Below are 21,742 nucleotides of genomic sequence, written 5' to 3' on the forward strand. Positions count from 1 at the left end.
CCAGCGTGACCAACGTGGTGAAAACCCATCTCTATGAAAAATGCAAAAATTAGCCAGGTGTGGTGGCAGGTGCCTGTAATCCCAGCTACTCAGGAGGCTGAGGCAGGATAATCACTTGAACCCAGGAGGCAGAAGTTGCAGTGAGCTGAGATCACATCGCTGCTCTCTTACCTGGGAGAAAGAGGCAGACTCCATCTCAAAAAATATAAATAAATAAAAAGGCAGGCACAGTGGCTCACGCTTGTAATCCCAGCACTTTGGGAGGCCGAGGCAAGAGGATCATGAGGTCAGGAGATAGAGACCATCCTGGCTAACATGGTGAAACCCCGTCTCTACTAAAAATACAAAAATTAGCCGGGCTTGGTGGTGGGTGCCTGTAGTCCCAGCTACTCAAGAGGCTGAGGCAGGAGAATGGCGTGAACCTGAGGTGGAGCTTGCAGTGAGCCGAGATCGCGCCACTGCATTTCAGCCTGGGCAACAGAGCGAGACTCCATCTCTGAAAAAAAATTTAAAAAAAAAGTGAAATAAAAACAATGGAGTTAGTTTTGTGCAGTGTTTCCACTGTCTGATGAGAACAAAATACAAATGTACAAATGCATGTACAAGCTATAAAATACAATTGTACGTATGAGTTAGCATTTAAAACTGGCATTGCACAAGGCCAAGCTAAATGACAAAGTTCATGCCAATATAATTTACTTTTTTACTTTTTCTTAGAATGACATTAAATAGTAAATTTAAAAGCATCATGATCGGTCTAAAAAGACACCATAAAAGAAAAAAGGTTTATATTTTAGTTTGGCACTTCTATATTTTAACAGCACTTTTTTCCTACATATTTGTTTTATATATGGTCTTGCATATTATGTTGCCAGCCCTGATAAGACCCAGTCTCCACCCTCAGGGGAAACAGTTATTTGTTGAAAGTCTATTATGGAAGAATCTGTTTGTTTATAATCTGTTTTAATCTTCAAAGCAACCCTGTGAGGTAGGTTGGCATTGTATAATTGTCACAGATGAGGAGGGACAAGTTAGTCACCTAAGAGCACATAGCTAGTACGGTCAAGGTTCAAATGCAGGTCTTTCCCCCCAAGACACATTCTCACTCCACCATGTTGTGTCATCTAAATTGATCAAATAGAAACAGAGTTTTAAGTTTCCATAAAGATGCCTCTACCAAAAAAAAAAAAATCAAAGACAAAAACCAGCCCTCTGGTGTGCTAGCTGTCGCACTGTACTGTTGTTATTTGCTCCCTGAACTAGACAGGATTCCTTGATAACAGGAGCTTTCCTTTTTAACTTTTTTTTTTTCTTTTTTTTTTTTGAGACAGAGTCTTGCTCTGTTGCCCAGGCTGGAGTGCAGTGGCACAATGTTGGCTCACTGCAACCTCCGCCTCCCAGGTTCAAGCGATGCTCCTGCCTCAGCCTCTCGAATAGCTGGCTAAGTAGCAGGGACTACAGGTGTGCGCCACCATGCCTGGCTAATTTTTTTTTTTGGCCAGGCTGGTCTCAAACTCCTGACCTCAGACGATTCGCCTGCCTCGGGCTCCCAAAGTGCTGGGATTACAGGTGTGAGCCACTGTGCCTGGCCTTTTTAACTTTTTATTATGGAAAATTTCAAACTTATACAAAGTCAGTGAACCCATCTCCCAGCTTCCACTGCTATAAATATTCCATTATTCTATTTTTTAAGTTAAAAAAAGTTTTAATTAAAAATTTTGATTGTCCTTAAATATACATAAAATTTACCATCTTAACTATTTTTAAGTGCACAGTTTAGTGGCATTAAGTACATTCACATTGTTCCATCTCCAGAAGTTCTTTTGTCTGGTGAAACCAAAACACAGTACCCATTAAAATCTCACCCTTCCCCCTGCCCCAGCTACTGGCAAGCACCATTCTTTCTGTCTCTGTGAGTTTGACTACCCTAGGTACCTCATACAAGTGGAACCACGCAGCGTTGATCTATTTGCGACTGGCTTATTGCACTTCACGTAATGTCTTCAAGGTTCCTTTATGTTATAGCATGTATCAGATCTCTTACTTTTTAGGGCTGAATAATATTCCCTTGTGTGTATATGCCACATTTGGTTTATCTGTTCTTCCACAGATGAACCCTTGGGTTGCTTCCATCTTTTGGCTGATGTTAGTAGAGCTGCTATGAACATAATGTTCTGCCATTCTTACATTATCTATATTTTCATCCACTTCTCATCCCGCATACAGTTATTACTGTTTGTACCAACTCTATTTTATTCATGTTTACATTCCCCTAACACAGAGCCTAGACCATAGTAAGTGCCTTAAAAATGTTTGGGTGTGTGGATGGATCTTCCAAAAGGATGTGTTTTCTTAATTTTAATTTGTATTTTATTGTTTTTAAGTTCTGGGGTACATGTGCAGGATGTCCAGGTTTGTTACACAGGTAAACATGTGCCATGGTGGTTTGCTATACCTATCAACCCATCACCTAGGTATGAAGCCCAGCAGGCATCAGCTCTTTTTATTATTATTTATTTTTATTTTATTTTATTTTATTTTATTTTATTTTTGAGATGGAGTTTCGCTCTGTCTCCCAGGCTGGAGTGCAATGGTGTGATCTGGGCTCGCTGTAACCTCTGCCTCCTGAGTTCAAGTGATTCTTCTGCCTCAGCCTCCCAAGTAGTTGGGATTACAGGCACCTGCCATTATGCCTGGCTAATTTTTGTATTTTTGTAGAGACGGGGTTTCGCCATGTTGGCCTGGCTGGTCTTGAACTCCTGACATCAGTTGATCCGCCCGCCTCAGCCTCCCAAAGTGCCAGGATTACAGATGTGAACCACCACTCCTGGCTGACATTAACTCTTTTAAATGTTAAGCAAGGTCCATAAAGAGGTCTGAGATTCTATTTCTTGTAAGAATCTCATAAATGTGCACATAGAATTTTGATAAAAATTAAATCAGTAAAGGAAAAATATAATACTCTATGGGTCTTCAGAACAAGGAAACTTGCTGAAAAATCTGATGAGAGATTTTCTTTTTATGCCAATAAAAAATCAGCAGTGCTGTGGATAGAGTCATTTATTTCTGGAAGTATCAGAAACCTTTGAAATCACCAATTTTACCTGTTAATAAGGATTCAACTTATTAATGATAGTGTTTCCAATGGATTCCATATATCAAGAAGATAATCCAGGAGTAAAACTTGTCTTTTTGTAACAAAGTTCTCGACAGGGTTAAGCAGCTGTGTTTTACTGTCCTTCAGGCCATACTTGGAAAACTCTGCTAATGTGATCTAAGCTTAAACACTCACGGCCTGAATTCCCTGAATTAACATTGCTATCAGCCAGTAGCCCCAGCGCCTAGAGTGTCACCTAAGAAGACAAAGGGCTTAATCAGCCTCCTAGGAGAACTAAATCAGCACTTCTTACAAAGGGGAGGATAACAAGACACCTTGCCTTACTCTTCTCCATGCACAGTGGAGTGGGGGCTGTCATTTCTACTTGCAGGAAGGTGGACGAGCTGGTGGGAGTGGCTTGGCACCTCGCCTTGGGCCTGTGGCAGAAAGAGCCTTCACAGCAGCTTGTTTACTCCCAGGAGCTGTTTGTCTCTGAAGGGCTGGTGCTTTGTGTGCAGGAAAACCTAAAGTGTTCCAATTTTATTTTTTTTGTTTTTATTTTTTGAGATGGAGTTTCGCTCTTGTTGCCCAGGCTGGAGTGCAATGGTTTGATCTTGGCTCACTGCAGCCTCCACCTCCCGGGTTCAAGTGATTCTCCTGCCTCAGCCTCCCAAGTAGCTGGGGTTATAGGCATGTGCCAACATGTCCAGCTAATTTTTGTATTTTTAGTAGAGACAGGGTTTCACCATGTTGATCAAGCTGGTCTCGAACTCCTAACCTCAGGTGATCCACCCGCCTTAGCCTCCCAAAGTGCTGAGATTACAGACGTGAGCCACCGTGCCTGGCCAGGGTTCCAATTTTAAAGAGAACTCTCCTGTCTAGGGAGGTCTGAGGGCAAGCAGTTAGGACTGAGGCCGCAGGGAGAAGCCAGGCCTGCAGTAGACCGCATGCATGCTGCACACCTGGGTTTGGGAGGTCACCAGCTGTTAACCCTGACTCTGCAATGTCTGAATCCTGTCACCTGGGCAGATGTCTTTACCTCAGTTATTCCTCTGTAAAATTTGAATGTAATTTCGACTTCATGAAAGTTTCCAGAATGTTAAAAAGAGTTGTGAAGTGCATAGCACTGTGCCTCATACAGAGTTAAACTATGATTATTGCCTTTGTCTTACAAGGCGAGTTGCTCCAGGGAAAAGAGCCCTCTGTGCCTGGTGCCATTCAGACCTTTATGCATGGTTCTGGGTGACAACGTCACTGCCTTGCAGCAGGATTAAGATAGAAGAGTTGGGCCCTGAACAGACAGGATTTGTTCACCTAACTCCTGTTCACCCTTCCAGGCCCAGCCGAAGTGTCCACTTAAGTTTTCTGACCTGCCGCCCTGGAGGATTCGCCTTTTCCTCTTTGGACTCCTGTGGACACTTTACCCCCCACCCCACCCCACCCTGGTAACACTACACCGTGTGGTAGACTTTCCTCCCATGTCTAATTCACACATCTGATGCTGTTCTTTAAGCTCTTTTCAGAAAAAGTGCCTTGTCACATTTCCCCTCACTCTTTTCCCTTCCATGCCCATGTCCTGTTGCATTTTTAGGGCACAGACATCTGGTCCGGGGGATATCACCTCCCATGAGCACACAACAGGCCCAAAATGTTTATGTCTCCCCAAAGGTGAGATTCTTTCTGCTCTCCTGCAGCTAAATTCTGCCTCAGACTACTCTCATCTACGAATCTGGTTGCAAACTCTCTTGAATGTATCGGGCCCTCAGCAGACTTCTTCCTGGCAACCCTGAGCCAAAGCCCGGGGAGTGAATGCCAGCAACTTCAGTGAGCATTTCCTTGGAGCATCTCAACTCCCTGTGCATGGGTGGCACTTGCCTGGCATTGAGCTCTGAGACCTCTTTACCATCAGGCCAAGCAGTGTCAGAGACACACTGAGACCACAAGGCTCCTGTGGCTGGAAGCAGGGTTCAACTCATTTCATGGTTCTTTAACCAACATCCCTGAGCTTCTAATTAGGAGCTGGGCTCTTCCTGGGGCGTATAGAGATGGGTTCAGCCTCTGGCCCCTCAAGCTCCTGGTGAGAGGGGATACTAGTGAAGACTATCCCAGCACCCAAGAGTGCACACGGCACTGGGAGCAGCAAGCAGGGATGAGTGACTGCCACTCAGAGGCCTGCTTCTGTCAGGAGGACAGTCCAGGCAGAAGGAATAGAACTGGCAAAAGCAAAGAAGAAGGTGAGGAAGGAAGGATGTGGCGTGTGATCATGGGATGTGTTTGGAGCATTAGGTATGTGGAAGGCCAGAGACAAAGTGACACAGAAGGACTCTAGGAAAGGAAGCCAGGGTCAGCTTCGGGAGGGTGTGTTTGCTGGTTAAGGAACTCTCCCTTTCCTCACCCATATTCGGCCCTTGTGTGTGCCACACATGTTGCCAGGCGCACAATGTTGAACAAAACAGACACCATTCTGGCCTGCATGATGCATATAGTCTAGTGGGAAAAAGAGACATTAGTCAAATAATCACATAAAGGTAACATCTGTGCAGATTCCTGAGTAGGATAGTGACGTGGTCTGATTTGCATTTTAGAAAGCACTCTAGCCAGAGGAGCTGGAGTAGAAGAGGGACGAAACAGGAGAGGAGCGTGGAGTTAAACCTCCACCGTGGTTTAAGCCTGTCCAGGCCTACGCCAAGGTAGTGAGATGGAGAGCCAGGGGTGAGCGTGAGACAATTCACAGGTAAAATAGGAAGGAGTTAGAAAGTCTGATAGGTCCACTGTGGGTAACCATGGATAATGACAGTTAAGAAAAAAATAGATTTGGGGCACAGTCTTGATGGGATAGTAATTGGAAGTTTCAGGCTATTTTGAGTTTGAGACGCCAGCAGGCCATCAGGTGGAGGTTGAGATGGATGGGTATAGAGCTTCGGAAAGGTGTCTGAGCTGCCAGGATTTGTCAGGAATCATCAGTGGATGAGTGATGCTGTGTGCATGGATGAGATCACCTGGAGAGAGAATTAATTGCCCTGCTCTGGTCCCAAGAGTGAGAACAAAACTTCCAAGCCACAGGAATGGAATTCTAGCTGAGCTTCTGTTAGTTATCATTAGCTGTTTCTCAGCTGTTGAGCAAGGAAGATGTAAACCCATGCCAAAGTAATAAATGGCACATAAAGCTATTTTTCCCAAGGAACTAGCGTGGGGTTTTTTCTCGTACACAAAATAAAGTTGCATTGTTTTCCTTCTTGCTCCAGCAGTCAGGAAGCTCAGAGCTAATTTTGTAACTTAACTTAGAAGCCACATAGGACCTACATACCCAGCTACTTTTTTCCCAAATAAATACTTTTTATATATCTATGTATTTTGCAGCCCTGATGTTTCTCTTTGTTGTTTTAGATGCTCATATAAGCTGCCTCAGATCCTTTGTAAAATTAGGTAGGGTGTAACTATAAAAATAAATATTCTCCTTACCCTAATATTTTTGGGTCATCCTCACAGCCCTTGTGCAGTAAGTCTGCCCAGTTTCTGAGTTAATATTGGCTAGATTTAAGCAGGAAGAACTCTTAGAATTTACGGAAGCTCGACAGTAAATTTAACACTCATGCAACTCATTAAAATAGGATAAAAGTAGAGCTTCAAACATCTCTGTGTTTGCTACCAAGGCTGGGGGGTGGGGTGTTACCCTTAATTCAGCTCAAGATCTGAAAGTCTGATCTCTCAGAATTGAGAATACACCGCTGAAATTAAAGACTTGTCTGTGTAGATAAGCACTCCAAACGTGTTCAAAGAAAAAGTGAGGTGTTAGCTCTATGCGGATAGGATTTTTTTTTTTTTAACTCAGGGTATCGTCTTCTTGACTCATAAAATATGGTTTGGTAAAAGCAAACTTGCTTATCAAACAGCATAAGCACAAAATCGGCTAGATAGTATATTTTATTTTTTACCATCCCCATTCTTTAAAATAATTATTTTAAAATTTCAGTTTGCTATTGGTTAAGATCACCGTGTAAATGGTTTTCAAAGTATGTCCCACAGCCAGTGGCCTAGGGACTGCAAAGATGCCTGGGATGTTGGGGGATGAGAAGGTGGCCAAGCCTGGAGAACCCAGCCAGCACCCCTGCTCTACCCCCAGGTCCTCCAGAGCAGCTGATCTCTGCATTGTGGAGCTCAGGTAACAGGGTTCCTTCTATATAAAATCTTTTTTCTTTCTTTTTTTTTTTTTTTTTTTGAAATGGAGTCTCACTCTGTTGCCCAGGCTGGAGTGCAATGGCACCATCTCAGTTCACTGCAACCTCTGCCTCCCAGGTTCAAGCAATTCTCTTTCCTCAGCCTCCTGAGTAGCTGGGCTTACAGGCACCTGCCAACACACTTGGCTCAGCTCATTTTTGGGTTTTAGTTTTTTTGTTTGTTTTTTTGTTTTTTTGTTTTGAGACAGAATTTTGCTCTTATTGCCTAGGCTGGAGTGCAGTGGCATGATCTTGGCTCACCGCAACCTCTGCCTCCAGGTTCAAGCGATTCTCCTGCCTCAGCTTTCCTAAGTAACTGGGATTACAGGCATGCGCCACCACGCCTGGCTAATTTTGTATTTTCAGTAGAGACGGGGTTTCTCCATGTTGGTCAAGCTGGTCTTAAACTCCCGACCTCAGGTGATCCACCTGCCTCGGCTTCCCAAAGTGCTGGGATTACAGGCGTGAGCCACTGCACCCGGCCTAGCAGGGCTGCTTCTGCATAAAATCCTATCTGAATAAAGAGTTCCACTGCTAAAAGTGAAAAAAGTGAAAAGTTTAGAAATCTTCACATTGGAGGGCATGTCTCCCTAAATAGCCCTTAGGGTATGGAAGGGGAGGTGGGGTGTAGAATCTGACTGTTGGTTCCTGCTCTGCCTTCCACCCTCTCTGTGAGTTTGCGGGATGACTCTTCCTCTCTGAAACAGCTTCTTCGTCCATAAAAGAAAATGAATTCCTTGACAATAGCTACTTCACTATTAGCTATTTAGAAATAGTTAGATATTTCTATTATTAGATAATAATATTAGTTAGAAATAGCTAGCTATTTCTAACTATCAGAGGGTTAGAAAAGTTAGCAGATGGGGGCCAGGCATGGTGGCTCACACCTGTAATCCCAGCACTTTGGAAGGCCAAGGTGGGTGGATCACTTGAGTTCAGGAGTTTGAGACCACCCTGACCAACATGGTGAAACTCCATCTCTACTAAAACTACAAAAATTAGCCACTTGTGTTGGGGGGCACCTGTAATCCCAGCTACCCAGGAGGCTGAGGCAGGAAAATCGCTTGAACTCGGGAGGCAGAGGTTGGACTGAGCCGAGATGGCACCACTGTACTCCAGCCTGGGTGACAGAGTGAGACTCCATCTCAAAAAAAAAAAAAAAAGGAAAAGAATAAAAAATAGCACAGGGAGAAGCTCTGCAAATAGGAATTTCAAAACTGATGGCTCTTACACTGTGCCACTGACCCACCTCTCCCCTCTGCACTTCCCAGGAGGAGCCGATCACTTTCTGTGAGGAAGCCTTCGTGTCCCACTACCGCTCTGGAGCCATGAGGCAGTTCCTGCAGAATGCCACGCAGCTGCAGCTCTTCAAGCAGGTGCTGCCCTCCCTGGTCTGGCCTGGGTCTGGCTCCCTGGCGGGGATTTCTGCAGCTGTCTGCACTCTAAGCACTGAGGCCGCAGGCATGGATGGGACTCAGGCTCCAGGCAAAAGAGGCTCAGGGGAGGGGGATTGGATGAAGAGGGCAGTCACTGACCAGACAGACCCTTTGCAAATCTGCCGTGTGGTTTTCCAAGTTATCATAAACATACAGCCGGTATTTTAGAAAGAAACTTGCCTGTTGAACCTTACTTTTTGAAAACTCCTACCTTGGATACAGTAAGGTGCCCAGCTGAATGGTTTTTCCCCCTTTGTATGAGCTGTTGTGCTTTTGTTCTTTCTTTCTATAGTTTATTGATGGTCGATTAGATCTTCTCAATTCCGGCGAAGGTTTCAGTGATGTTTTTGAAGAGGAAATCAACATGGGCGAGTATGCTGGTGAGAAGCATCTCATTTTCCTTCCAGGGCTGCAGGCTGCTATCGTTTAGGGCATGTTTGACAAGGAGTGGCAGGGACTTGCTTTTCCTTTATTGGGGCTTAGAAAGAGACTGATTTCAAGCTTGGCCTTGAAGTGTTTGAAGAATTCCTCTTCGTTTTCTGTCAAAATGTACACTGGCCCATATGAAGTCCCCCAGCCTAGGGTCAGTTGCTTCCCCTGTGTAGACAAAGTCTAGTTAAAGTAGTAGCCAGCGTGGTCCACTGGGAAGCACATGCAGTATTCAGTTAGGAGGCCTGGATTCAAGTCAGGACTCTGCCTCCTCACAAGCTGCAAGACCCTGGGTGAGTCATTTCCCCTTCTTTAGCTAAAGTTCCTGTCCATGCCCTGAGAGTACCATGTCCCACCTCACAGGATTCCTGTTGAGATTAAATCAGAGCACATGAGGAAAGTTTTGTGCAGTCATCCAGGATAGTCCTTGGCATGGGGGCCGTGTGCAGTAAGCCTTTTTTTTTTTTTTTTGAGAGAGAGTCTTGCTCTGTTGTCCAGGCTGGGGTGCAGTGGCACGATCTCGGCTCACTGCTACAACCTCCGCCTGACAGGTTCAAGTGATTCTCCCACCTCAGACTCCCGAGTAGCTGGGATTACAGGCACGTGTCACCACACCCAGCTAATTTTTGTATTTTAGTAGAGACAGGGTTTCGCCATGTTGGTCAGGCTGGTCTCAAACTCCTGACCTCAGGTGATCCACCTGCCTCAGCCTCTCAAAGTGCTGTGATTACAGGTGTGAGCCACTATACCCAGCCCTGTTTCTTTAAAATATGACAAATTATTGCTGAGTGCCTGGTCTCTGCAGATCTGAAGAACTGAAGGTCTTGTCTTCTCATTTTTCAGAGGAGGCATCTGAGGCCCAGAGAGGTGTTGGTGGCTGAGTCTGCCTCCTGAATCCCAATCTGACCTTCTTTCCAAATCCCATCGCCTCAATCTTTGGCAGTGAAGGCAAAACCAGATGCAAAATAACACCCATGCTGCTGGCCCCCTTTTATTGCTGGGTGTGTGTCTATTCTGGACTACTGTGATAATCCAATTGGCAATTTGTAAGCTCACAGAGCAAGGCACAGTATCCACCTATAAACGTTGCAGGCCCTCCCAGCCCGTGCTGCATGGGAGCACAGTTAAGAAACTCACCATGAAGTCTATGAACAGCAACAGCCAGTCACTGATAAGCATTTCCTGAACACCTGCTATGTCCAGAGCCCCATAGAGTAAAAAGCAGAGGACCCAGTTCTGCCCTCAAGGAGTGTTAGGTAGGAGAGAGAAATGCATGACTAAAGACAAACAGAAATTAAACCAATGCAGGAAATGGAGTAGAACCAGATTTCGGTGCAGTTAGAATAGGGCTCTGTTAATTCTCACTGTGTAATGTGAAGGCTTGACAAAGGAGGCCGGGCTAGAGTTGTGTTCTAACGGTTGCATGTGAGTTCCAGGAAGAAAGGCTTTAGGTGTTGCTAAACCGAGTTCACTTATTCAGTAGGTTAAGACCCACCATTTAAAATGAACAGAGTTTACCAACAACACCTCCATTTTCTTTCCTTCTCACTCTCTGAGGGTTCAATGTGTGTCCAGCAGGCTCCTTTCAATGGGACACACAGCCCTAGGGGTTCCTGCTCTGGTGCCCCTCACAGTACTTCCCAGAATATGGATGTCTTAATGGCTGTTACCTATTCCCGAGGGCTGTTCAAAGGAAGAAGCCTCCAGAGGACATCACATCTGAGCTGTCAAGTTTACTAAGCAGAGAGAGTAGGGCGTGGTGACTAGGCAAGGGAGCGGCATTTGCAAGGGCCTGCAGGCCTGCGAGGATGCTGGCTTACGGACCCCATGGTCCCTTAAGTAGTTCCCCATGGTGGGACATAAGGTGGTGCAGCATCACAGCAGCACAGGATGGAGAGGCCACGAGGTGCGACTGGAGGAGAGTAGCAGGGCTGCCTCGGAGACTGACCTCCAGCCAGCAGGCAGTGGGGTGGCTGCTGAGTTTGCAGTCACGGCACTGCATGATCAGCTCTGTTTGAGAAGGAAACCCTGTGGCAGTGACTCGCTGCCACCTCTTTAAGAACAGGACGTGGGACCCTCCACAGGGTTCTCCAAGTCCTGAATGCTGAAAGCAATTTCAGCCGAGCGTGGTGGCTCACGCCTGTAATCCCAGCACTTTGGGAGGCCAAGGTGGGTGGATCACTTGAGGTCAGGAGTTCGAGACCAGCCTGGCCAATGTGGTGAAACCCCGTCTCTACTAAAAATACAAAAATTAGCCAGGTGTGGTGGCGGGCACCTATAATCCGGGAGACTGAGGCAGGAGAATTGCTTGAACCCAGGAGCTGAGATTGTACCACTGCACTCCAGTCTGGGCGACAGCGTGAGACTCCATCTCAAAAAAAAAAAAAAAAAAAAAAGAAAGCAATTTTAAGGACTCCCAAGGACAAATCACCTCTTTAAGTAACAGCTTCTCTGACTTCTCTTTCCCCAGGCAGTGACAAACTGTACCATCAGTGGCTCTCCACCGTCCGGGTAAGCATGCACCCAATTCTGAGCCCCCTGGACTCCCTCCTTAGCTTCCTGGCAGCCTTCCGCTTCCCTGTGCTTCCCCTTCCATCCCGGAGCACTCCATTCTCTCTGCTGGAGATGCCTTTGTTTGTAAAGCCAGGCTCTTCTCATGCCAGATGGAGACTAGAAGTGTGGGATTGTCCAAAGCCATCACTTGGTGGGGGCAGAAAAAGGCATGAGAGGCTTCCTCCTCTGCAGGAAACCAGCCAACGAGAGCTGAATGCAATGTTGCTGTCTTAGAGCATTCGGGGGGTCTCCTCCTAGGGCCAGAGCAATTGTCATGATCACAGGCAAACCAAAAATGTGTCCTTCTTGCTGCTGTGTAACCTCTTTCACAGCAAAGGCTCCTGGGAAGATGGAGAACACATCACTGGGAGGTTGACTGTTGTTGTGAAGTGTCTTGATGTGTCAGGACTCAGGGGCATAGGGCTTCTAGTGTCTCTAAAGAATTTGAATTCTTGCCTTTCCCTTCCATCAGTTTATAATTGAGGTGTCCTGAAGGCCTACTGTGTGCCAGGCACCCTGCTGGGTACTGGGGATGCAGCAGGGAGCAGGGTACAGGCCCTGCCCTGGGGGAGCTCCCTGTCTTGCTGGGGAGGCGGGCACGAAGCAGGCAACTCCAGCATCAAGTGATAAGTGTTCCCTCCTGCTAATGCGTCAGTGCACTGCTGCCAGGCGAGTCCCTTGGAAGTGGCTGCAGTTGGCAGAGAGTAAGCAATTCCTTCATGAAAGACTTCCTTTGTTCCTCTTGTATGGCCAAACACAGCACTTGGAAAATCAGAGAGGAGTAATAAGGACTTGTTGATTGATTGATAAAGGGAGTTTCAATACTCCAAAGGACCATTTAAATGGGATACTGAGTAATTTTGGAAAGCAGTATGGAATAAATGAGTGGGTGAAAATTTCCCATTGTCCTACAACATAGAATGCTTTCTGGGTCAAATTGTAATGTTTTTAATTAAAGCTCAAAATTTCTAATGTGGGCAGTTACCAACAATTGTGCTAAAAGTTAAGACCAATAATTATATTACTATATCTTATTCTCTTAGGTACCCACTGGTTCCAGCCTCTCCATCCGAATCAGTTTTTTTAAACCACCACAGACCTGATTCTGTGATGAATTTGATTAAAAACGCTCCGTAGTGTAGACCCCTTAGCCTGGCATTCTGGGCCCTTCACGAGCTGGCCGCATCTGGCCTCCCTGCCTCACTTACTGTTTCTCTGATGATACACTTGTGGGAGTGTGCCATGGTGCAGTACAGGAGCCACTTATTACAGCATACGCCATGGCTTTTCAGCTTCTGCACTTTCTTTTATGTGCTATTTCCTGTCCCTAGAATGTTCTCCTCCCATCTCCTACATCAACTCCTATTTATCCTTCATGGACCAGGTCCAGTGTTTCATCCTCCAAGGCCTTCCCTGATCTTACAAGTCTCCACGCTCCCTGTGCACACAGCCATTACAGCCATCATCACCTGCTTTTGTAATTATTTACTGTGCTGTCCCGCCTCTCCAACTGGAGGTTTTGGAAGGCAGAGACCAGGCCTCCCTTGGCCTGGCGCCTTCAGAACCCTCACGACGTGTCTGCAGGGATGAGACTGAGAAATGGATTCATGGACAGCTATGAAAACATGCCCTGTGCACTTCAGGTCCCTCCACTGCCTCCTTTAGGAGCGGGAAGGCCTTCCCTCCTCCTTCCTCCCACTTTTGCTCCTAAAGAAAGTGAGCAAGAAATTGCTGTGTTGGATTTAACTAAAGCCATGGTGAACATTTGTGGCTATTCATTCTTTCCTTTTTTCAAGATTTAGATGTTAAGGAAGGCAGCCTACCAGAGAGATTTAAAAAAACAACACAGAAAACCAAGGAAAGAAAAGGAAGTTGCACGGTGAGGGCAACATATTTCCCAATGATCCTGGCTGATCAGGGCCCCACTTTCTGCCCCAGCTTGGTGTCAGCTGTGGAGTCCACGGTTATTAAACTTACCTGAGTGTCATCCGTGGTAACTAGAATATCTTGAAAAGACACAGATGCCCATAGGGAAGCCCTTGCCTTAGGCAGCCTGTGATGCAGTTCCCTCTAGCCAGGGAACAGGTGCCAAGCAGAGCACTGAGTCTAGAGTCTCCGTCCACCAATTCACACTCCTCATCCCCAGTCCACACACACCCACCCACAGCTCCCACCCAGAGTCCTTCCGCCATGACCATAACTGACTGGCAGGGACAAGTTATCATCCAGGCCTATTTCTCGATGTGCATTTACATACCTTTGAAATGTTGCTTAACTCAATTGAAGAGAAGCAGTCTTTGTTGGTGTTGTATGACTCTGTCTTCAGCCCAGATTGCTAATTGACATTTTTATTATAGAAAGGAAGTGGAGCAATTCTGAATACTGTAAAGACCAAAGCAAATCCGGCCATGAAGACTGTCTACAAGTTCGTAAGTACTGGTCTTGCTCTCAGGAGCCAAAACACATCAGTCCCTTAGCGTGATGAGACTCTTTATTTATTTACTTATTTTTGAGACAAGGTCTTGCTCTGTTGCCCAGGCTGGAGTGTAGTGGTGCGATCACAGCTCACTGTGGCTTTGACCTCCAGGGCTCAAGCAATCCTCCCACCTCAGCCTCCCCAGTAGCTGGGACTACAGGTGTGCACCACCATGCCTGGCTTTTTTTTTTTTTTTTTTGGAGAGACAGGTCTCAGTATGTTATCCAGGCTGGTCTTGAACTCCTAGGCTCAAGCAGTCCTCCTGCCTTGGCCTCCCAAAGTGCTGGGATTACCAGCATGAGCTGTTGCACCCAGCCAAGCAATGAGACTCTTAAGTATACCTTGTCCTCTATTGCAGAGATGACTCAGGCTGCTGAGCTCTTTCCTAAAGGTCTCAATGTTCTTCAAATTATTTAGCAGATTATTATAGCCAGTTCAGTGACATTTTTAATTTATAGTGTTGGTGCTCACATTTGCCACAGTAGAGAAATTGGAGGCTACTGGTTTTAGCTTTTAAAATGTAGACTAGGTGGCTGCACCCTGCCTCTGTTTCTGAGACCCGGAAGCATGGTCTATCTGGTGTCTGGCAAAGCCTTCCTGCAGGCATCCCCATTTTTGGGTCAAAATAAAGCAGCTCCTTTGCAGGTTCCTGAAGAGTGTTCATGGTGGCATACACCACTTAATTTTTGTCCCAAATTCTTCATCATCTCTCTGATCACTGCCCTATAGGAAATGCATTATTTGTAAGACTTGTGTCCACAGAGGAGTGAAAATAGGAGAGCGCATGTGTTCCCGGCACTCCATCTTTCACAAGCATCAAGTATTTTTTCTTGTGACTTCTCTTGCTTGCTAATTTGACCGTGAGCCACTGAAGCGTGGTGGTTTTATTTTATTTCCATTTTTAATTTTGTTAGTCCTCTCTGTGCTTAAGCTGTAGTTATTTTAGCAGGGTGGGTGGCTGCCAGCAGAACCACACAGGTCTAAAATGACCTGAAATCAAAGCCAGGGTGTCTGCCAAAATGAGATTTAGGAAATGGCACTGTAGAAACCCAGCAATGTGTCTGTTCCAGCCATTCAGTCTGGGCAGAAAATTGGTCCTGGGGCCCTGCCCTGGTGAAATAGAATGGATATTCTGAATCTTCCAGCCAGAAACACGGCTGCCGTACTCTTACCGGTAGCTGTCACCAGGCTGCTGAGATAAATAACTATAGAGAGCAGAAGAAGGGCTTTGGAAGGGGAAGAAAAAAAAAAATCTGTGCCATCAAAATGCAGAAAATAAAATCTCTGCAGCCTCTTTAAGGGTTTTTTTTTTAACCTTTTACCGTTGTATTTGTTTTCATAGCCATTATGTTTTCGACTTGATGATCCCATTTTTCCTTCCTTTTTCTAGTAATCAGAGAAGGTGATTCTCGACGGACTGAAATCAAGCATAGTCCCTGCTGGAAACAGAAAGGGAATCTTAACTTAAATTAATTTTTCATGCAGGCAAAAGATCATGCAAAAATGGGAATAAAAGAGGTGAAAAACCGCTTGAAGCAAAAGGTACTTGAAGTTCTTATTCAAAATGTATAAGCACCATGTATGAAATGCATGGCCACAAAAAAGTATGAGGGGATCAATAGAGGGCTGTTTGATACGGTGTTGTTAACACACTTCAAAATGCATTACCAGCTGTCCGGGAGTTTTCACACTGTTATAAATATTCACAGACAAAAAACTGTCTTCAAATAACATTAAGACTCTGGCTTAAACCCACAAAGGCGAGCAAGTTCAGAGTTGCCACTGTCGGGCTGTCCCTTGCCCACTCCACCAGGCCTGAGTTCACAGGCGTCTGTAGAAATTGGCTTGGTGTTCCCATCTGGCAACTGCCCACCCACTATGGCCGACCTCTGCCCCAGGGCCGGTTGTAACCAAAACCAAGGAGCATCTCTAGGGAATGATTGTCATGGTCCAGCATGCATGTGGCCACCGCCCAGACACAGCACAGGGGGTGGGGTTGAGCAGAATGCCGTGGGCTTACCTCGCCCTGGGGGACCAAGTGAGTGGAACCCAGTGGGTGCTGTTGAGACTCTGAGTGGGGAGGGGAGGGCTCTGATTGTCTTCACCCGCCGTCAGTAAAAGTGGGATATCATCCCAGCTATGTCCTGGCTAAGATTCCCCCAGCCTGAATCTCTTTTTTTTTTCTTTTCTTTTTTTATCTGACTTTTTTTGTATTTTATTTTATTTTAATGTTTTTATTTCCATAGGCTTTGGGGGGAACAGGTGGTATTTGGATACATGAATAATTTCTTTAGCTGTGATTTGTGAGATTTTGGTGCACCCATCATCTGAGCAGTATGCACTGAACCCAATTTGTAATCTTTTATCCCTCACCCCCTTCCCAGCCTTTCCCCGAGTCCCCAAAGTCTATTGTGTCATTCTTATGCCTTTGCATCCTCATAGCTTAGTTCCCACTTGTGAGTGATAACATACAACGTTTGGTTTTCCATTCCTGAGTTACTTCACTTAGAATAAGAGTCTCCAATCCCATCCGGGTTGCTGCAAGTGCCATTAATTCATTCTTTTTCATGCCCCCAGATTGAATTTCTCGACTTAGACAGTGAGGTTACTGTAACAGGGAGGGCTTTTTTATATTATTATAAATGCCATCATCATCATGATTGTTGCCACCTTTTTTTTTTTTTTTTTGAGATGGAGTCTCACTGTGTTGCCATGCTGGAGTGCAGTGGCATGATCTCAGCTCACTGCAACCTCCGCCTCCCGGGTTAAGCAATTTTCCTGCCTCAGCCTCCCAAGTACCTGGGACTATAGGCGTGTGCCACCACATCTGGCTAATTTTTGTATTTTTAGTAGAGACGGGGTTTCGCCATGTTGGCCAGGATGGTCTCGATCTCCTGACCTCGTGATCCGCCTGCCTCGGCCTGCCAAAGTGCTGGGATTACAGGTGTGAGCCACCACGCCTGGCCTGTTGCCACCCTTCTTTAAGCTCCTCTTAAGGGTGGTCCAGACTAGGAGCTTTCACATTTAGTCCTCAGAACGGCCCTGTGGAGTATTGTTCCCATTTCGTGAGTAAACAGACCACAGTTCAGAGGTGAAGTCATTTGCCCAGGGCCACCTTGAGCCTAGCAGAGCCAGAATTGGATTCCAGCTCCATTGACTTCTGGTGGCTGTGTGTTCTTACCGCTACTGCATTGCACACTGCCTTCCTCAAACAAGTTTTGTTTTCCAAAAGATGTTTGGGATCACCTACTTCATTATCCCTATGCCCCCAAACGTACCACTCTAATAAGGCCCTTTGTCTAGCTCTGCAGTTTTTAAAAAATTGAAAGCAGTTTTAATTTTCTGAAGTCAGAAAGGACCTCTAATTAACTTGAAAGGGTCGAAGGAATTGATTCCTTTCTTTTAATTGGAAAATAATTTGCTCTGACTAAGCATTTAAATTCTTAGTTTCAGCTGAGAGTAGATTTTTAACAGCTGAGATTCACATCCTGAAATAAAAGCTCTGTAATGTAAATCCAGATAGACCTTAAACTGTAGTCTGTTTGCACCCTGCCAGAGACTGGCAGGTGGCATTCTTTACTTGGATGTTATTTAAGTCCCTAAATATACCTTTTTATCTCCCATCCCAGTTGCATGTAGCTGAAATGGATTGCAGATATAAAACAGTGGCAGGGAGCGGAGAGTTTTCCCTCCTTGATGCCTGGATCTTAGGCTCTGGTTGGTATTAGAATATCCCCTGAAGTAAGCAAAGAAAGGGGTCCCTCCTCAGCCAAAGGCCCCATGCACCGTCATTGGTCAGATCCACTCTCTGCAGACCGTTAAGCTACAGACATCACCTTACCTCCCTACTTGTATGTGCAAGCCTCTGGCCTTAGGAAAATCCCCTTCTTATGATAAGTAACATTTCTGCAAATAACCAATTAAGCTCAAATTTTTTAATGTGGTTGTACAAAGGTTTGTTTAAACAATCTAGATCACTTTCCTTCCACTCTCTCTCCCTTTCCATTCCTTGATAGTATCTAAAGCAGATGTCTCCCTCCCCTTCCCTTCCCCCTGCCAGTCTTTTCAAGAATAGCTTCAGGAGATAATGTTCTATAGAGAGTGTCAGTACATTTCAGGTGACACAAATGGTGAAGGCATTTTATAGAAATGTGGCTTGTCACCATCGGACTGTTGACAGATCTATTAGTGCACCCTTTTCAATTTTCACTTTTCCCCCCTTCGGTCGTACAGATTTCCACAGACTTGATATTTTGCAGTTGTTCTTGGAAGAGAGCTATTTTGTAATTGAAACTCTAGCATTGTTCGCATCTACGGGACTTGGGGCTCCAGCACTCTCCAGCGCCCTTTCTTGAGCTAATTTAGTATTTGGCTGCACCTGACCTCTCACATAGCAGTAGAAAATATTTCCTTGGTTTTTTTTGTCCTTCTCCCCTTTCCCTCCTCCCCTTTATCTGGCAACGAATGTACCTCGTGACTCCCCAGATGCCTCTAATATAGACGTCTCAAGTTTGGTTTCTGCCATGAAATCGAGGCAGTTTCCAACAAAGATCCAATTTTCAAATGTGCTGGGTTGCCACCTGGCCTCCTCTAACTCTGCATAGCAATGGTGACCTTGCAGATATAATCAAGAACCCAAGCTTGCCCTCTTCACCCTCGCCTTGGGTTTGAATTGCAAATAGAAAATGTGGGGCCGACCTGTGGAGAGGTCACCATGGTGTGTGGAGGGTCCATCTCTAATATGACTGAGCTGGGCCCCTTCTCCATCCCTTGTTCATTTGTGCTGCAGATTTTCAAAGCATTTGAAATCGGAGCTTTCAGGATATCTGTGTGACCATTGGCAAATAATTGTTAATAGATCCGATGGTGTGGCTTTATTCCATACCTGCTCTGCTTCAACCCAACAACAAAAAAAGAAGGATGGATAACATATTTCTCTAGATAAGTGGAGCAAGGTGGTCAGGTTCTTCTATAGCTTGGCCTCCTTTGAAGTCTGACTTGCTCAAAATTAGGAAAAAGAAGAAATGGCAAAGATGCTACCCAGCCATTGCGTTCTAAGGAAGAGTGTAGTGCTTTCATCTGGAGTGTCTCCCTGCCGGAAGAATGCCTCCTGGATGGGCTCATGACTGTCAACAAATTGCATTCCACTGCAGCACCATGCAGGGCTGGCATGAGAATGCCTTGCTTTAAAAGCAGTGGCCACAAATACATTTCTCCTCACCTGCAGGCAACGTTAAGATAGGCACATAGGGATGTCCTCTCTTGCCTGTTGAGGAACCCCTGAAATTTTTCCCTTTTTTCTTCGGTATCGAAATGATTTAGCCAAATGGGCCCATTTCACAGCCCTTTGTAAAGTTTTTGAATCTTTGATCTTCTTTTCTTTTCGTTTTGTTTTGTTTTTGTTTGTTTTGAAACAGGGTCTCACTCTGTCTCCCAGTGCAGTGGCACAATCACTGCAGCCTTGACCTCCCAGGCTCAAGGGATCCTCCCGCCTCAGCCTCCAGGGTAGCTAGGACAACAGGAATGCACCACCACCATGCCTGGCTAATTTTTTTTAGGGACAGAGTTTTGCTGTGTTGCCCATACTAGTCTCAAACTCCTGGGCTCAAGCGATCCTCCCTCCTAGGCCTCTCAAAGTGCTGGGATTACAAATCTTTGATCTTTAAAAGACAAATCAAGCTTGTTGATTTAGAGTCTCTGTGATTGAAAGAAGCAAATTCACAGTTGGTTTCACAGAGGCTTGAATTTCTGGCCAAACTGTTCCCATCAAAGGGAGTGAGTAAGCATGCGTGGGGCCGGGAGAGCTAGGTAGACTTGTAGAACAGTCGTTTTCACACCTTATCACACAACTGTCAGCTCCCTGTCTCCCGACACATTAAAATACACTGCAGCCTCAATCACAGAAATTCCAACTTTGGTTACTATTTTGATATCAATATTCATATTTTAATTTGCATTTGCTGTGCTGTGAGGTGGGCTGGGAAAAGAAGGGTACGGCACGAGTCTGTAAATGGAGATGGGAGTTCTCACACCCGCAGCGTGAGTCAGACGGGAAGGCCTCTGCCCATAGGGGCCTTTCAACTCCCCCACATGGTGGTGTGGTGTTTGGGCTTCTGAGGCAGGCAAGCGGGGCTCAGTGCTGGTTGCGTAGGGTATTAACTGTGTGACCGTGGGTAAGTTACGAGACCTCTCTGAACCTAGTTTTTCTCGTCTGTAAACTAGAGGAAATACAGGTTTTTGCTGGATCGTTGGAAGGAGTAGAAGAGATGATGTGTTTAGACAGCAACACTTAGTAGGCACTGAATAAGTGAGAGTTTCCCTTTTGTCTGTCTTTTGTTTGTTTGTTTTTGAGATGGACTCTCACTCTGTCGCCCAGGCTGGAGTGCAGTGGTGTGATCTCAGCTCACCGCAACCTCCACCTCCCAGGTTCAAGTGATTCTCCTGCCTCAGCCACCCGAGTAGCTGGGATTACAGGCATCCACCACACCTGGCTAATTTTTGTATTTTTGTAGAGACGGGGTTTTGCCATGTTGGCCAGGCTGGTCTCGAACTCCTGACCTTAGGTGATCCACCCACCTCGGCCTCCCAACATGCTGGGATTACAGGCATGAGCCACTGCATCTGGCCCTCTCTGTCTTCTTATGTCCCACATCTGAAACAGCCATTCTGCCCAAATAACCACACGTGCACACCTGGAGACCATGTCCAGCGTGAATGGATCACCTCCCTTGAGGTTGTCCATACAACCACCAGAGGAATCTTTGTAGGACCCAGCATTGACCAAGTCACTGTCTTGGTTAAAACATTTCAGACCTTTCAAACCTTCCACCTCCTTGCCTGGGGGCAGCCCATGGGTGGAATGCCCTGGCTGCTGGGCCACAGCAGGCCCTGCTGTCTGCCTCCCTGGGCCTGGGGCTCTACTATCTCATCGCTAGCTCACAAGTCCTTTCCTCAGCTCCCACCCCAGTCTCTACCCAAGACCACCCAGAACCCTCTTTGTCCTCTAGTCTCCTGAGACCCTGGGTCCTTGCCTCCCCGATTTTTCATGGAGGCTCATGTCCAGAGACTTAACCGTATGCTGTGCCTGCCTTCTCAGAGGGCTGGAGGTTAGAGCATAGTCATGGCTTCTGATTCCAGTAAACACTCAAGGAAAATGATAGGAATACAATGACTTTCCGACTGCCTTGCTTTACCGAGGGACGGGAACTGGCAGGACCCCTGTAACTCTCTGAGCTGAGCCTTGGGGCTCCAGGAAGAGATTTGCCACCCTGTGGTGGCCCCTGATCTGTAGCTCTGTCTGGCGTCTTCCTCCTGTGTGACCCTTCGGGAAGAAGCAGGTTTAACCCTCCTGCTAGCTTCTTGTTTCTGCTTTTTAAAAATGACATTTAGAAGGTCGGTTTTTTTCCTGTTTCAAACAAAATTCATGTTTATTGAGGAAAACTCAGCAAATCAGAGGAACAAAAAATAATCTCATTTTATAACCTGCATTTTCATGTACTGTATCCTGGGCATTTCTCAGACCACTAAATATTTC

General features: G+C 45.9%; 1 protein-coding gene across 23 annotated transcripts in view; it reads left to right on the forward strand.

Moving 5' to 3' along the window:
* The window catches only part of DENND1A (DENN domain containing 1A), a 553,551-nt gene that overhangs the window by 461,194 nt on the left and 70,615 nt on the right, over positions 1 to 21,742 (forward strand). For 17 of the 23 annotated variants that reach the window (XM_055271163.2, XM_055271159.2, XM_055271161.2 and 14 more), the window contains 5 exons: positions 8,586 to 8,690; positions 9,043 to 9,130; positions 11,650 to 11,690; positions 14,090 to 14,161; positions 15,694 to 15,750. In XM_055271163.2, the coding sequence (XP_055127138.1) occupies positions 8,586 to 8,690; positions 9,043 to 9,130; positions 11,650 to 11,690; positions 14,090 to 14,161; positions 15,694 to 15,750 (363 nt within the window). Of the gene's footprint in view, positions 1 to 8,585; positions 8,691 to 9,042; positions 9,131 to 11,649; positions 11,691 to 13,528; positions 13,612 to 14,089; positions 14,162 to 15,598; positions 15,751 to 21,742 lie in introns of those variants that run through there. The other 6 variants (XM_055271160.2, XM_063635982.1, XR_010119966.1 and 3 more) reach the window with 5 other exon arrangements.

Source organism: Symphalangus syndactylus, chromosome 3 (assembly GCF_028878055.3).
Source record: "Symphalangus syndactylus isolate Jambi chromosome 3, NHGRI_mSymSyn1-v2.1_pri, whole genome shotgun sequence".
NCBI lineage: Eukaryota > Metazoa > Chordata > Mammalia > Primates > Hylobatidae > Symphalangus > Symphalangus syndactylus.